At 23.5% G+C, this 14,708-nt stretch overlaps 1 protein-coding gene across 9 annotated transcripts in view; it reads right to left on the bottom strand.

The window, feature by feature from the left end:
• Nucleotides 1–12,226: 12,226 nt before the first annotated feature.
• The window catches only part of LOC122502457 (endophilin-A), a 59,707-nt gene continuing 57,225 nt past the window's right edge, over nucleotides 12,227–14,708 (bottom strand). For 6 of the 9 annotated variants that reach the window (XM_043612519.1, XM_043612520.1, XM_043612516.1 and 3 more), the window contains one exon: nucleotides 12,228–13,861. In XM_043612519.1, coding sequence (XP_043468454.1) covers nucleotides 13,742–13,861 — 120 coding nt within the window. In that variant the 3' untranslated portion in view covers nucleotides 12,228–13,741. Of the gene's footprint in view, nucleotides 13,862–14,708 lie in introns of all 9 variants that reach the window. The other 3 variants (XM_043612517.1, XM_043612515.1, XM_043612521.1) reach the window with 2 other exon arrangements.

Below are 14,708 nucleotides of genomic sequence, written 5' to 3' on the forward strand. Positions count from 1 at the left end.
GGTTCAGGTTATTATAAAAGGATTGCTCGTTCTTTTTTTTTCTTTTTTGAATTTGTTACGCATTTAACGAGTACGTTTATACACTGAACCTTGAATATATAGAACTTTATATAGCTTTTACAATAGAATAGAGACGAGCGAGCATTTAAAGAAAAATTTTAATTGCAATCCATAAGCCGCTTAAAGTGATCCTCCCTTCTATACGTTAATAAAAACAACCCTCATATACAAGAATACAGTCGTATCTCAACATAGAATCATCTTTACTAGTCTTTTTATTCTTTTTTTCTTAAAAGTGCTTCAAAAAGAAAAAAAAATTTGTTTCATGAATACGTTTTAAAAGTATAATGTAGGTACTTTATTCTTTGGTGTATACTGCTTAGTTTTAGCTATACTTTTCTTTTTAATATAATCACAATTTTTAACGAATGTTTTAATAATTTCTATAAATGAATTATTTTCAAAAATTTTAATAAAATTCTTTGCAAAATTTCAATTAATTTAAAAAATTTCCCTCAATTCAATTATATTTACAAATTTTCCATAATACCAATAATTTCGTAATTTCTAATCAAATTAGAATAAAAAATAGTTGGTCATGTCAATAATTTTTTTGAAGAACAAAAAAAATTTTTTGAGCTTTTAATTCTTAAGAAGAAGAAAATGTTTAAATAGTCGGACTTTGTATTTTAAGTAGAAGAAAATATTTTAGTCAGACTTTGATTTTTAAGTGGAAGAAAAGTTTTAGAATCAAACTACTTTGATTTTGTAAGTAGATAAAAGTTTTTTGGTCAGACAAATTATTAATTTCCATTATTATTATTATTGTTATTATATTTATTAAGTGTGAGAAAAACTTTTAGTCAAACTAATTTATTTTTTCAGTAGAACAAATGTCTTTGATCAGACATAAGATTTTTAAGTGTAGAAAATTTTTTTTTTGCAGAATTTTATTTTCAAGATAATTAATTAATTCTCATAAATCATGAAACTCATCGCAGAATTTCAATTAATTTTAATCTAATTTTAATCTAATTTTTAGGAATGTGTAGTTATTCTTAATATTAAAAAAAGTAAGAGTTCAATTATTTAAAAATTTGTTGATAAAAATTTCAATTATCTTTGAAAATATTAAAATTCTTCTCTGAAACTCAATTATTTTCAAAAATTTTAATACAATTCTTGGCAAAATTTCAATTATTTTCAAAAATTTTTAATTTTTAATTAATTAATTATTTTTATAAAATAATGAAAATTTCACAGGTATTCAATTATTTACAAATTTTTTTTATAAATCTCTTCGCAATAATTCAATTATTTTCATAAATAATAAAAATTTTACAGAGATTCAATTATTTTTGTAAATACTGAAATTCATTTTAGAAGATTCATAATTAATAAATCTCATCGCAGAATTTCAATTATGTTCAAAAATTTAAAAAAATTATCCTCAAAATTTCAATTATCTTTAAAAATAATAAAATTTTTCTCCGAAATTCAATTATTTTCTTAAATTTTAACGAAATTCTTGCGGCATAATTCAGTTACCTATATTCAGGAATTTTAATAAAATTCTTATGCAATAATTCAATTATTTTCATAAATAATAAAATTTTTACAGGGATTTAATTATTTTCTTAAATAATTCTACTCATTGAAGAATTTCAATTATTTTTAATACAATTTTAATCGAATTTCTCAGAAAATGTAATTATTTTTAAAAATTCTATTAAAAATCGTAGGAAGAATTCAATTATTTAAAAATTTTGTTGATAAAATTCTTTATGAGAATTGAAACATTGAATTATTCAATGAATTACATATTTTTCTATTTAAGTAATTGAATTCTAATAGAATTTTCTAATAAAAATTGATTTAAAATTGAATTTCAGTTAAAATTTTAGAGAATAATTGAATAATGAAAGCAAAATGGCGTGAATTTTAAGAAATAATTGAGTTTTGAAAAGGTTTTAAAGTAAAATAATTGAAATTCTTTTGAAGAAGTTTAATTGACTTTTTTTTTAAATTATTTCAGGTTTTTATTTTCTAATAATATATATTTGATTGAAGAATTTCTGAATAACTGAAATTTTGTAAAATTGAATTGTATGCAAATGAATTTGAAAATTCTCAAAGAACTTTTTCAGAAATTAATAAAAATAATGGATTTATAAAAGACTTTTAGTTAAAAACACTAAAAAAATTTAATTTTGGACAAATTACAAATTATTGCAGAAATTCAATTATTTTCAAGAGTAATAAAATTCTTTTGAAGGATTCAATTATTTTTACTAATAATAAAACTTCATCGCAGAATTTCAATTATTTTTCATACAATTTTAATTTAATTTCTTGAAAAAAGTAATTATTTTCATTTAAGTTTTAATAAAATTAGACAAAAGAATTCAATTATGTAAAAATTTGTTGATTACATTCTTTATGAGAATTCAATTTTAAGAAACATTCAATTATTCAATAAATTATTTACTTTTGTATTTAAATAATAGAATTCTCGTAGAATTTTCTAATGAAAATTTATTAAAAAATGAATTTTCTCATATATATTTAATTGAAGAATTTACGAATAATTGAAATTTGTTAAATTGAATATTGTAAATAAAATAATAAATGATTTTGAAAATTGTCAAAGAACTTTTTCGAAAATTAATTAATTTAAAGAAGAATTTTAGTTAAAAGTTCTAGAAAATAATAATTGAATTGAAATGATGAAAATAATTTTATATTTTTATATAATATAAAATAATTATTTTATCAATTTGCCATTTTCAATTATTATAATACATGAAAAAATCATGTTCATGTTTTATATAGAAAAAAATTAATTGATAGTTTTAAGTAAAATGCACGTTAATAACAAAATTTTTAAATAATAATTCAAATAAATTTCTATTTATATAAAAAAAATTAAAACTCGTTGAAAAGAATTTTAATACTTGAAAAAAAATTTGTCCTATATATTAAGAGCTTCTATATAGTCAAGCTCTTAAGTGAATTTTGCACCCTGAAGCTCAATCTAGTGGTCACACGTTGTACTTCTTGCGTTGAAAATGATATGCCTTGTTACCGCGGTGACTTGGAAATCTCGTGGTCCCCCGGGTAATATGATATACAATTATATCCACAGAAAAAGAAAGTATGCATTATGTATGTCTCGGACCCTCCACCAAGAGTTAAATCACGTTGTAGGGTTGGTTAACTCTACAAATATCATCTAATATGTGAAAAGTCACATGAAGTAGAAATTATTTTCAATTCCCCTGAAATGATGTAATCTGTATAATATTATCATGCCACTGGATAATAAATTTAATTATAATTTTTTTTAAATTAATGAATCATTAAGAATCCAAGCAAATCAAAATTTAGGCATTTACGTAAAGTTTTTAAACAAACTCGGGGTAATATTGCATAATTATTTTGGGGTAATATTGTAATCATAACTCGGGGTAATATTGCATAATTATTTTGAGGTAATGTTGTAATATTGCCCCAAAATAATTATGCAATATTACCCCAAATAAATGATTAGTTTACCATACTGTATAGTAACGATTGCTATACTGTATAGTAACGATCGCTATACTGTATAGTAACGATTGATATACTGCATAGTAATGATTGCCATACTGTATAGTAATGATTGCCATACTGTATAGTAACGATTGCTATACTGTATAGTAACGATTGCTATACTGTATAGTAACCATTGTTGCTGGGATGTTGCTGAACAACATCCTAAAAGATAGAAAATTTTATTGTGACTTTTAAGCAGTTTTTAATAAAAGTAACCACAGCCGCCAACTAGCAGAAGATCAAAATTGTCATAAAAAGAAGTTTCAATTGAATTCTGTTCAATTTTAATAATTTATATTGACTGGAAATATTCTAGATTGTTACTGAGCAACATCCTGAACGATACAAAATTTTATTCAAATTTTTAGGAGCGCTTAAATAAAAGTAACCACAGCCGAAAACTAGCAGAAGATCATAATTGTTATAAAAAGACGATAAAATCAAATTCTTTTTAATTTTATTATTTTTTCTGGACTGTTAACAACCTTGGTTGTTGCTGGGATGATGCTGAACAACATCCTGAAGGATAGAAAATTTGATTCTAATTTTTAAGAGCTTTATAATAAAAGTAACCACAGCCGGAAACTAGCAAAAGATCATAATTGTTATAAAAAGACGATAAAATCAAATTCTTTTTAATTTTATTATTTTTTCTGGACTGTTAACAACCTAAGTTGTTGCTGGGATGATGCTGAACAACATCCTGAAGGATAGAAAATTTGATTCTAATTTTTAAGAGCTTTATAATAAAAGTAATATAGTAACGATCGCCATACTGTATAGTAACGATCGCCATACTGTATAGTAACGATCGCTATACTGTATAGTAACAATCGCTATACTGTATAGTAACAATCGCTATACTGTATAGCAATGATTGCCATACTGTATAGCAATGATTACCATACTGTATAGTAACGATTGCTATAAAGTACAGTAACGATTGCCATAATGTATAGTAATGATTGCTATACTGTATAGTAATGATTGCCATACTGTATAGTGACGATCGCCATACTGTATAGTAATGATTGCCATACTGTATAGTACCGACGCTATACTGTATAGTAACAATCGCTATACTGTATAGCAATGATTGCCATACTGTATAGTAACGATTGCTATAAAGTACAGTAACGATTGCCATAATGTATAGTAATGATTGCTATACTGTATAGTAATGATTGCCATACTGTATAGTAACGATGGCCATACTGTATAGTAATGATTGCCATACTGTATAGTAACGATCGCTATACTGTATAGTAATGATTGCTATACTGTATAGTAACGATCGCCATACTGTTTAGTAACGATTGTTATAAAGTACAGTAACGATTGCCATAATGTATAGTAATGATTGCTATACTGTATAGTAATGATTGCCATACTGTATAGTGACGATCGCCATACTGTACAGTAATGATTGCCATACTGTATAGTACCGACGCTATACTGTATAGTAACAATCGCTATACTGTATAGCAATGATTGCCATACTGTATAGTAACGATTGCTATAAAGTACAGTAACGATTGCCATAATGTATAGTAATGATTGCTATACTGTATAGTAACGATCGCCATACTGTATAGTAATGATTGCCATACTGTATAGTAACGATCGCCATACTGTATAGTAATGATTTTTTCTTACTTAACTAAAAAGTAGGCGTAATTTGATAATTTCTATTTTAAAATCATAATTTTCGCACAAAATTTTGTTTTTTTTTAAATATTTGAAAACAGGAAAAGTTTGAAATAAATAAAATCTTTTCAACGCTGAAGAATAACATTCAGAATTTTTTTATGAATTCCTGAAATTGAATATTATTCCAGCACTTTTGACAAAATTTTCTGACTTTTTTCTGATTTTTCTGAATAAATTTAGAAAAATAGTGATTTTTTGTAGAATTCTTCTGAATAATTGAATTTTTTAATGTTAATGACATGAAAATAATATTATTTAATTTTGACTAGAAAACTATTATAGAAACAAAATAACAAATAAGTAATTAATTGTAATTAAATGAAATTTATTTTTGATAATTAATAAGTCAAAAATACTGTAATAAACGCATATCTTCCATTATCGTCTCATTGGCAATCACGCTTTTCTATGAACAATAGTCAACCTTAAAATATAACATGCTTAACGGAATAAAAATTTAAGTCTTATTCTCATGTGACATGTAATGTAAAAATTACATTATTGTTATATATGTTAAAAGTGAAATAAGAAACTTCACGCGCGTTATTTGTGCTAGTAGAATAAATAATTTATAACAAAATTTGAAATTTATAAAAAATTTTGGAGAAAAGGTGTGAGAAATCAGTGACAAAATAACAATTGACATAGAGCACACTTTATTTTTTAATTATTTGTAATAATAATTATAGCATTGATCGAAATCGTATATTTTTTTTATTTCTTCAAACCGGAGTCAATAATTATAGTAGATTAATTTACCGATATAAGTGTAATTAATCATATTGTATTGTCTGAAAGTATCACTGTTTTTGCATCCGCTGGTCGTTCATTCGAAATGAAAATTAAAAAAAAAAGAAATTAAGATATCAATTTCATTATCATAATTTTATAATATAACAACAATATAACAATTATTAGATAAAAATTCGAAAGCAATAAATTTAAATACAATTCCCTAGATTTTTTTTTCAAATTTTCACTATATAGTTAAAATGGTTTCTCTCGATATTGAAGTCGCATTAAAAATCGAGATTTGTGACATCTTATAAAATAAGCGGGCCGATATTGCGTTAATTTCAGAATCGAGAGAACCGAGAAAATATATATTTTTATATATTAATAATTTTTTTTTTTATTCAACATCAATATTTATTTGTAAATATGAATTTTTTTTTCCTCCTTTTTTTGGGACCAAGGATGCTCAGTGACGTGTTCTTATATACGCGAAGGTTGAACGAATCGACGCCGCATGTTCAACCCCCCCGAATTATTAGAATACAAGTAGAATGCAGAGGGCCTGCAATTCGCAAGAAATTCATGCTCTATTTTTTTTGTTTTTTTTTGTTTATAAATGTTGATCATCATTTTTATCAACAATTTCTACTTTCTTGCTATTTCGACTATTTTTTCATAAATTTTTTTGTTTATTCCTTTTTTATGGGCATTAGTTGAGTATTTATGTTTATGTGTAGATATAGTGATACGTGCATGATACAATCCTGATAGCCGAGATATATATATATTTTTTTTTTTGATAAAAAATTGCTCGAAATTATTAAAATTTTTTTTAAATTATTTTTTATATAATTATTTTTTTAATTCTTATATAATTATAAGAAAAGAAAATTTAAAAAAACTTAAAAAAATTATTTTATTTAAATAAACAATTATTTGTCTATTGTCAAATTATTTATTAAAAAATTTAATTTAAATTAAATTTAAACTAAAAAAAATTGTTTTTTATTTTTTTTAAAATTTGATTCAAGTAAATATTTTAAAATAGTTCGAAAAAAAATTTTTTTTTGCGATTATAAAAATTTTAGTCTTTAGAAAAAAAATTTTATCGGCTGTCAAAGATTGCGTTGTTGTTTATTTTTTAATTTAAAAAGGCCTCCACGAACTTCTTGTCGAATAGCAATAGCACCCTGCCGAACAATATTTAACATTTAACAATAGCCAACATTTATAGATTAAGATACCGATTTATAATAATTTTTCAGTTTAAGTGATTCGCAATAGTTTCTTTTTTTTGTTTTTCTTCCCTCGACTTTCTTTTTTTTCATTCACAACATTTTTTTTGTTTGTTTAAACTTTCCTAGCAGTGTTTCTCAAAGCGTAAGAAGTAAACGAGAATCTTGAGCGCTACTGAGCCAAAAAATTTTTTCTTTCTTCGCCAACAAATTTTATTTGTTTCTAACATTCGTATTTTGACTTTCAACAAATTTAAAAAAAAAAAAAAAGAATTTTTTTTCTACTAAAAACTTAAATTTACTTAGAGTTTATTTTAAAAAAATTTTTTTAAAAAGGATTCGATTTTGATAACTACGATATTAGAAAAAAGAGAAAAATTTTTGTTTTTTGGAAAAAGAACAATGAAACTTTTTTCGTACACAATGAACTCTCGTTTTTTTCCTCTCGACGTAATTCAATAACAATATTTGACTCACTATCGCTTTGATCACTCAATACAATTCACGATGCGTTTTTTTTTTACTTTATAATATATATATTTTTTTTTGCTATTGTATAACACGAAGAATTAATCGACTGAATATTTCGGAGATGACTCCTACTTTTTTTTAATTGACGTAATTTTCCAGCAAGCTGGACATTTTAAAGTTTTGTATTTATTTATTTTTTTTTTCAAAAGGACAGATCGAAGTCGTATTTTAGGTAAAACAGGAATTCACCGAACCAGCGGTGGAATTCAATAATATAACGAAACGATTGCAGCGATATAATTATTAATTACAATAATAATTGTCGCATCAACAGAGTTTTTAAATTGAGCTGAACCTGAATTTTTTTTTTGTTTCTTGACTCTAGGAAAGTCAGAATATATTTTTCTATATGGCTTCTTTTCTGAATTCAACAATCTTACACCCTGAGCTATTATAAACCTAGGGGTTATAACATCGTGTCCACATTTTTAGCGGGAGACGTCACTTTATTTTTCACCATATTTACTTTTTCATTCTTTTTTTCCTAAAATTATTTTCAAATCGACAATTTTAAAAATTATGCTTCCATAACTTTTACTTATTTTCTTTTTATTAAATTCTTCTGTTTGCTTTTCTAAAATTTAAACTAAAAAGTAAAATTAGAAAATTTAAAAAAAAAATTTTTTTTAATTTTAACAAATTTTTTAAAAAACCCCAAGGTTTTTTCATTTTTAATTACTTTATTAATGCAGGGCTCGAACCAGTGTAAGTATTTAAAAATTCGGACTTTCAAGAATTTTTAACTAAAATTCTTCTTTAAATCAATTATTTTTAATAATTTTTGAAATAGTTCTTTGACAGTTTTCAAATCAACAATTGACAAATTTCAAATTTGTTAATAATATTCAATTTTATGGAATTTCAATTACTCGTAAATTCTTCAATTAAATATATGTTAGAAAATAAAAGCTTTAAATAATTTAAAAAAAAAAATCCGAAATTAAACTTTTTCAAAAAAATTAATTTCAAAATTCAATTATTTCTTAAAATTCACGCTATATTGCTTTTCATATTCAATTTTTATCTAAAGTTTTAACTGAAATTCATTTTTAAATCAAATTTTATTAGAAAATTCTACTAGAATTCGATTATTATTTAAATACAGAAAAAACAATTTATTAAATAATGGCATGTTTCTGAAAATTCAATTCTCATAAAGAATTGTATGAACAAATTTTTAAACAATTAAATTCTTTGGACGAATTTAAATAAAATTTTTAAGAATTTTTTTTTCGAAAAATTTGATTAAAATTGTATTAAAAATAATTGAAATTCTGCGATGAGTTTTATTATTTACGAAAATAATTAAATCTTTGTAAAAATTTTATTATTTATGAAAACAATTGAATTATTGCGAAGAAATTTGTATAGAATTGAATTCCTGTGAAATTTTTATTATATTATGAAAATAATTGAATTCTTGAGAAGAATTTTATGAAAATTTTGTTGAAATTATTGAATTCTTGAGAAGAATTTTATGAAAATTTTGTTTAAATTATTGAATTCTTTTGAAAAATTCTATTATGATAGTAGATATTGAAAATCATTGAATTGAGGAACATTTTTGAAATTTTGACAACAATTTTATTAAATTTTTTTAAAATAATTGAATTTTTCAGAAGAATTTTATTATTTAATAAAAATAATTGGAATTTTGACGAAAATTTTTAAAATAATTAAATTTTTTTGAATAATTTTATTACTTTTTAAAATAATTGAATTTTTGCAATGATTTGTAACTTCTCCAAAATTAAATTTTTTTTTAGTATTTTCAACTAGAATTCTTTTATAAATTCATTCCTTTTAATAATATTAATTGAATGTAAATTAAAAAATTTAAGTAATTTCAGAAGAATTTGAATTATTAAAATTTTTTAAAAATTTAAGATCTTTAAAATTTTTAATTAAATTCATCCAAAATTGAAACTTTATAAAATTTCAATTCATTTGATACAGAATTTTTATCTAGTATTTTAATTAAAATTCATATTTTAAATCTATTTTTATTAAAAAATTCTACTAGAATTCAATTACTTAAATACAAAAATATATAATTCATTGAATAATTCAATGTTTCAATTCTCATAAAGAATTTTATCAACAAATTTTTAAATAATTAAATTCTTTGGACAAATTTTAATAAAATTTTTAAAAATAATTACATTTTTTGAAAAATTTGATTAAAATTGTATTAAAAATAATTGAAATTCTGCGATGAGTTTTATTGTTTATGAAAATAATTGAGTTCCTAAAGAAAATTTTAGTATTTACGAAAATAATTTAAATCTCTGTAAAAAATTTATTATTTATGAAAATAATTGAATTATTGCGAAGAAATTTATCAAAAAATTTGTAAATAATTGAATTCCTGTGAAATTTTTATAAGTTTATGAAAATAATTAAATGTGTGCGTAGAATTTTATCAAATTTTTTTTTAAATATTGAATTCATTTGGAAAATTTTATTAAAATAATAAATATTGAAAATGGGTTAATAGAGGAAAATGTTTGAAAATAATTGAAATTTTGCCAAGAATTATATTAAAATTTTTGAAAATAATTGAATTTCTGCGAAGAATTTTATTACTTTTGAAAATAATTGAAATTTTGACAAGAATTTTATTAAAATTTTCAAAAATAATTGAATTTCGGAGAAGAATATTAATATTTCTAAAGATAATTGAAATTTTGCCAAGAATTGTATTAAAATTTTTGAAAATAATTGAATTTCTGCGAAAAATTTTATTACTTTTGAAAATAATTGAATTTCTGCGAAAAATTTCATTACTTTTGAAAATAATTGAATTTTCTTAATTATTTGTAATTCCTCTAAAATTCTCCAAATTATATCGTAAAATTTACGAACTTTTTAATTACTTTCATTATATGTTCTTATATTTTGAAACTAGATATCGATTTGTATAAAATTATACATTTTAAGATCTCTCTAATCGCTACAAAAATCAAATTCAAAATGGCGATTTCAATATGGCGAAATATGGCTTTAAAAAATGTGTGCGTTATTTTGATAACACAAATCGACAAAATTTTGACGAATTTTAAAACCAAGAACCGGTTAAGTTTTGATCTCCTAAATCCGAAATTTTACTCTATCGCCTCAAGTTTTCTAGATTCAATCTTTTTTACAATGATTAAGAATTGAAGTCGGAATTGCAAAATCCAAAATGGTGGAACCAATATGGTGATCTATTTTTTAAAAACTCAACGGATTCATCTGAAACTTATTACCCGGGGGTTTTTGGGGTCATTGATTACGAATTTAATATCAGATTTTCAAAATTCAAAATATTGGAACAATATTTTTTGATTTTCGATTCTAAAATTCATTAAAAATTTTGCTCGACCTGTGTGTAACTAAAACCAAAAAAAAAAACATTAGTAGAAATAAATGAATTCATCTCTCGCTAAAATGTGGACTTCCTTAATTAGACCGTCTATGAATTTATGTATATAATATATAATATAATATAATATATATGTATAATTTTTAATATTATAATATTATATAATATATCAATTGGCATCCGTGTCGAGGGTAGATATATCGCGTTTTTAGCTTGAGAAACACTGTTTCAAATTACAATCCGACTGCCCTCCACGGTTACCTTTTTAAATATCCTCGTAATCAAAAAACACTGATGACGTAATTAAATTTGAAAAGAGTTCGCGGTGGACAAATATGCGCGCTCGGATTCTCGTAAGACCCCGCCATTGACGACTTTATTTAATTATCATTCTTTTATTTTTATATATTATTATCACACCGGCAGTTGTATATAATGCAGATCTTTTGTCAATAATAATTATTCGTGTAAATAATCAATGCAAGAAATTTTTTTTTTTAATTTCTTCCTTTTAGAGCAATAATAATCATAATGATAAACGCTAATGATAAATCAGTTTTTTCGTCGTCATTGTCGCCGTCATCGTTTTTTAATTTTTTTTTTTTGTTCTCCTAAATTAAACGATACGCGATTTTTTTTTTTTTTTGCTATAGATATACATTTACCCTAAGTAAATTACGATTTAATCTCATAGCACTAGATGTGCCTATACATCGTGGCAACGAATGATCAAGTTCCTTAATTACTTTCATTTTTTTCTGGCGGTTCAACTCTCTTGTACAAAGTCAATAAGGACAAGAAAACTAATTCGGCACTTTGATGCATTTTTTTTTTCTTTAATGTAAAGAAATTTTGTCGCGACAAAACGACACAAAGGCATTGAAAAATCGGCCATTTTTGTTTTATTCTCTCTCTCGTTTTTTTTTTTTTTTGTAAACAGAATTTTAATTTTTTTTTATACATTGCTTCCTGTTATTTACAAAAAAATTTTCAGAAAAAAAAATTTATTTTTCGATATTATAAATAATATTGTTTCGAAAATTAAACAATAAAAAATATTCTACTAAATAGAATTTATAGAAAAATTATTTCTAAAAAGAAACGAATTTTTCGGCGTACAATTTAATTAAAAATCAAGAAAATTATTTTTTTTTTAGGCCATTCTGTACAAAAAATTTTCCGTCCATAGAATGCCAGCAATTCGCCGACTTCGTGGAAGAGATTCGCCGCCATTCGATTTCTTATAAATTAAATCTAATTCCTTCTAAAATGTCTTTAAAAATCATTGAAAAAAAAAAAAAAAAAAAAAAAAAAAAAAAAAAAATGACAATACAATCTAAAAATGGAAAGTCTTGTGAAGGAATGAATAAATTGCTATATAATACAAATATCGACAGAGTAACGCAACAATTCATAACAGTATTTTTAACAAATGACGAATGATTGCTATAACAATGTGCGTGAGTAGGGGAAATTAAACGAAAATATCTCCTAATTAGCACAACATAAAACAATTGATTTTCATATTTCTGTCCAAGTCTCAGAATATTTTACAGAAATATTCAATATTCGGAAAATTGCACAAAAAAAAAGAGAAAAAATGTTGTACTCATTAAGAAAAAAAAATTAGACGAAGAGATTTTTGAATGTCGAATTGAAAATGTACAAACATTTTTTTTTTTTAAAGCGAAATTACAATATTTTCTAGTGAATAAAATCTTCGTCCAGTCAGTTTTTAGGGGGTCTTACGTCTACGGAGATTTATTTTTTTTGTGCAATCTACATAAGGATACAAAATCGTTCAAATTTTTTTTATTATTTTTCAAATAGAATAAAATTATCGCCGCTAAATATTGCCTTTCAATAAATTTTCCGCGATAACATTCTAAATATTGCACAGTAACATTTAAGAATATTTATCCGTATAAATTTCTCAACAATATTGCGTCAATATTTTTCTATACTTATTAACGAATTTCTTTACCTTTAAAAACATGGAAAATATTAGAAAAAATCAAAAATTTATTAATTTATTAATATTCGAACGATTCTGAATCAATTTCATTTTTTTTTTCATGATCAGATGATAGTCACTCGATTGATAAAAAATAGAAAATAAAACAAATTAAAATTCACTATTTATAACGAATTTGCGTCGTGATTTACATGTATATTACGTTGTAATAATTTACGATTAAAAGGGTGAAACTTATATTTTTTTTTTTTTTGTTGAAATATTAAAACCCTTCTTTTTGTTTCTTTTTTCTTTGTAAATGTGTCAATGTGCCTGCGCGTGAATATAGTAATCTTACGTCTATAAAAGATTATAACGTTATTACATATTTATGTACATTAACATGCGTATAGAGGTTATTCGTGGAATATTTAACTCGGGATCGTAACGTAGGAAGCTTTTTTTTTCTTTCATTTTTAAAAGATAACATAAGTCAAAGTGTTTAATAAGGTCTAGATTAGGAGCTTTGTATATAGGTATAAGTTTCTTTTTTTTTTCTTGTGATAGACGCGAATGAACGAACGCAGACTCTTTGGCTTCTAAATAGCCAGTGCTCTTTTATGGTAAAGGCACCACCACCTGTACATAAGACACAGGAAAATAACCCGTGCGACCATTCACAGTGCCCTCGAACCAATTGTCGTCGACTTTTTGGATCAAAGTGATAGTGTCGTTCTCCTAAAACAGAAGTAAATGAAAATTTATTTTAATTTTTGTCTTTGGGATTTTTTTAATTTGATGAATTTTAATCAAATTATTATTATTACTATTATTATTATTATTATTATTATTATAAGCTTCGCACTCGATAATTAATTTTAAAAAAGTAGCAAAAAGTAGATTAAAGGTAGGAAAAAATTAGTAAAAAAGTAGCAATTAAAAAAATGTCTCACTAAAATTTACCGTTACTACTGAAATCTTATTTTCATTACTATAATAATTGACGGATAAATTGACCGATTTTTTAAAATTACGTCTAACCAAAAATGTTTTTACTACTTATAAGAAAAAATAATTAAAAATTTTAGTTTGTCTGACTGAAATTTACTGTTACTACTGAAAAATCAGTTTTATTACTAATAACTTGTGGAATATATAATTGAATATACTTAATAACCTCCAACTGAAACTTTTTTTACTACTTAAATTTAAACTTCTTGTCTGACTAAAATTTACTTTCACTACTGAAATCCGTAGTTTTATTATTAAAACAGTAAACCGAATAATTGGCCAAATTTTCAAGATAACGTCTGATCAAAACTGTTTTTACTACTTAAGGGAGAATAACATGAATTTTTATTTGTGTCTGACTAATAATTACCTTTACTACTGAAACTATATTTTTACTGATGATAATTGATAGAATAAATTAACAAAATTTTTGATATAATGACGTCTGACTAGAATTTTTTTTACTACTTAAAGGAGAATAACACAAAATTATATTTCTTGTCGACGTAAATATTTACTTTTACTACTCAAATAATATTTTTACTAATTATAACTCACTCAATAATTCATAACT

Source organism: Leptopilina heterotoma, unplaced genomic scaffold (genome assembly GCF_015476425.1).
Source record: "Leptopilina heterotoma isolate Lh14 unplaced genomic scaffold, ASM1547642v1 Lhet_23, whole genome shotgun sequence".
Classification (NCBI taxonomy): Eukaryota; Metazoa; Arthropoda; class Insecta; order Hymenoptera; family Figitidae; genus Leptopilina; species Leptopilina heterotoma.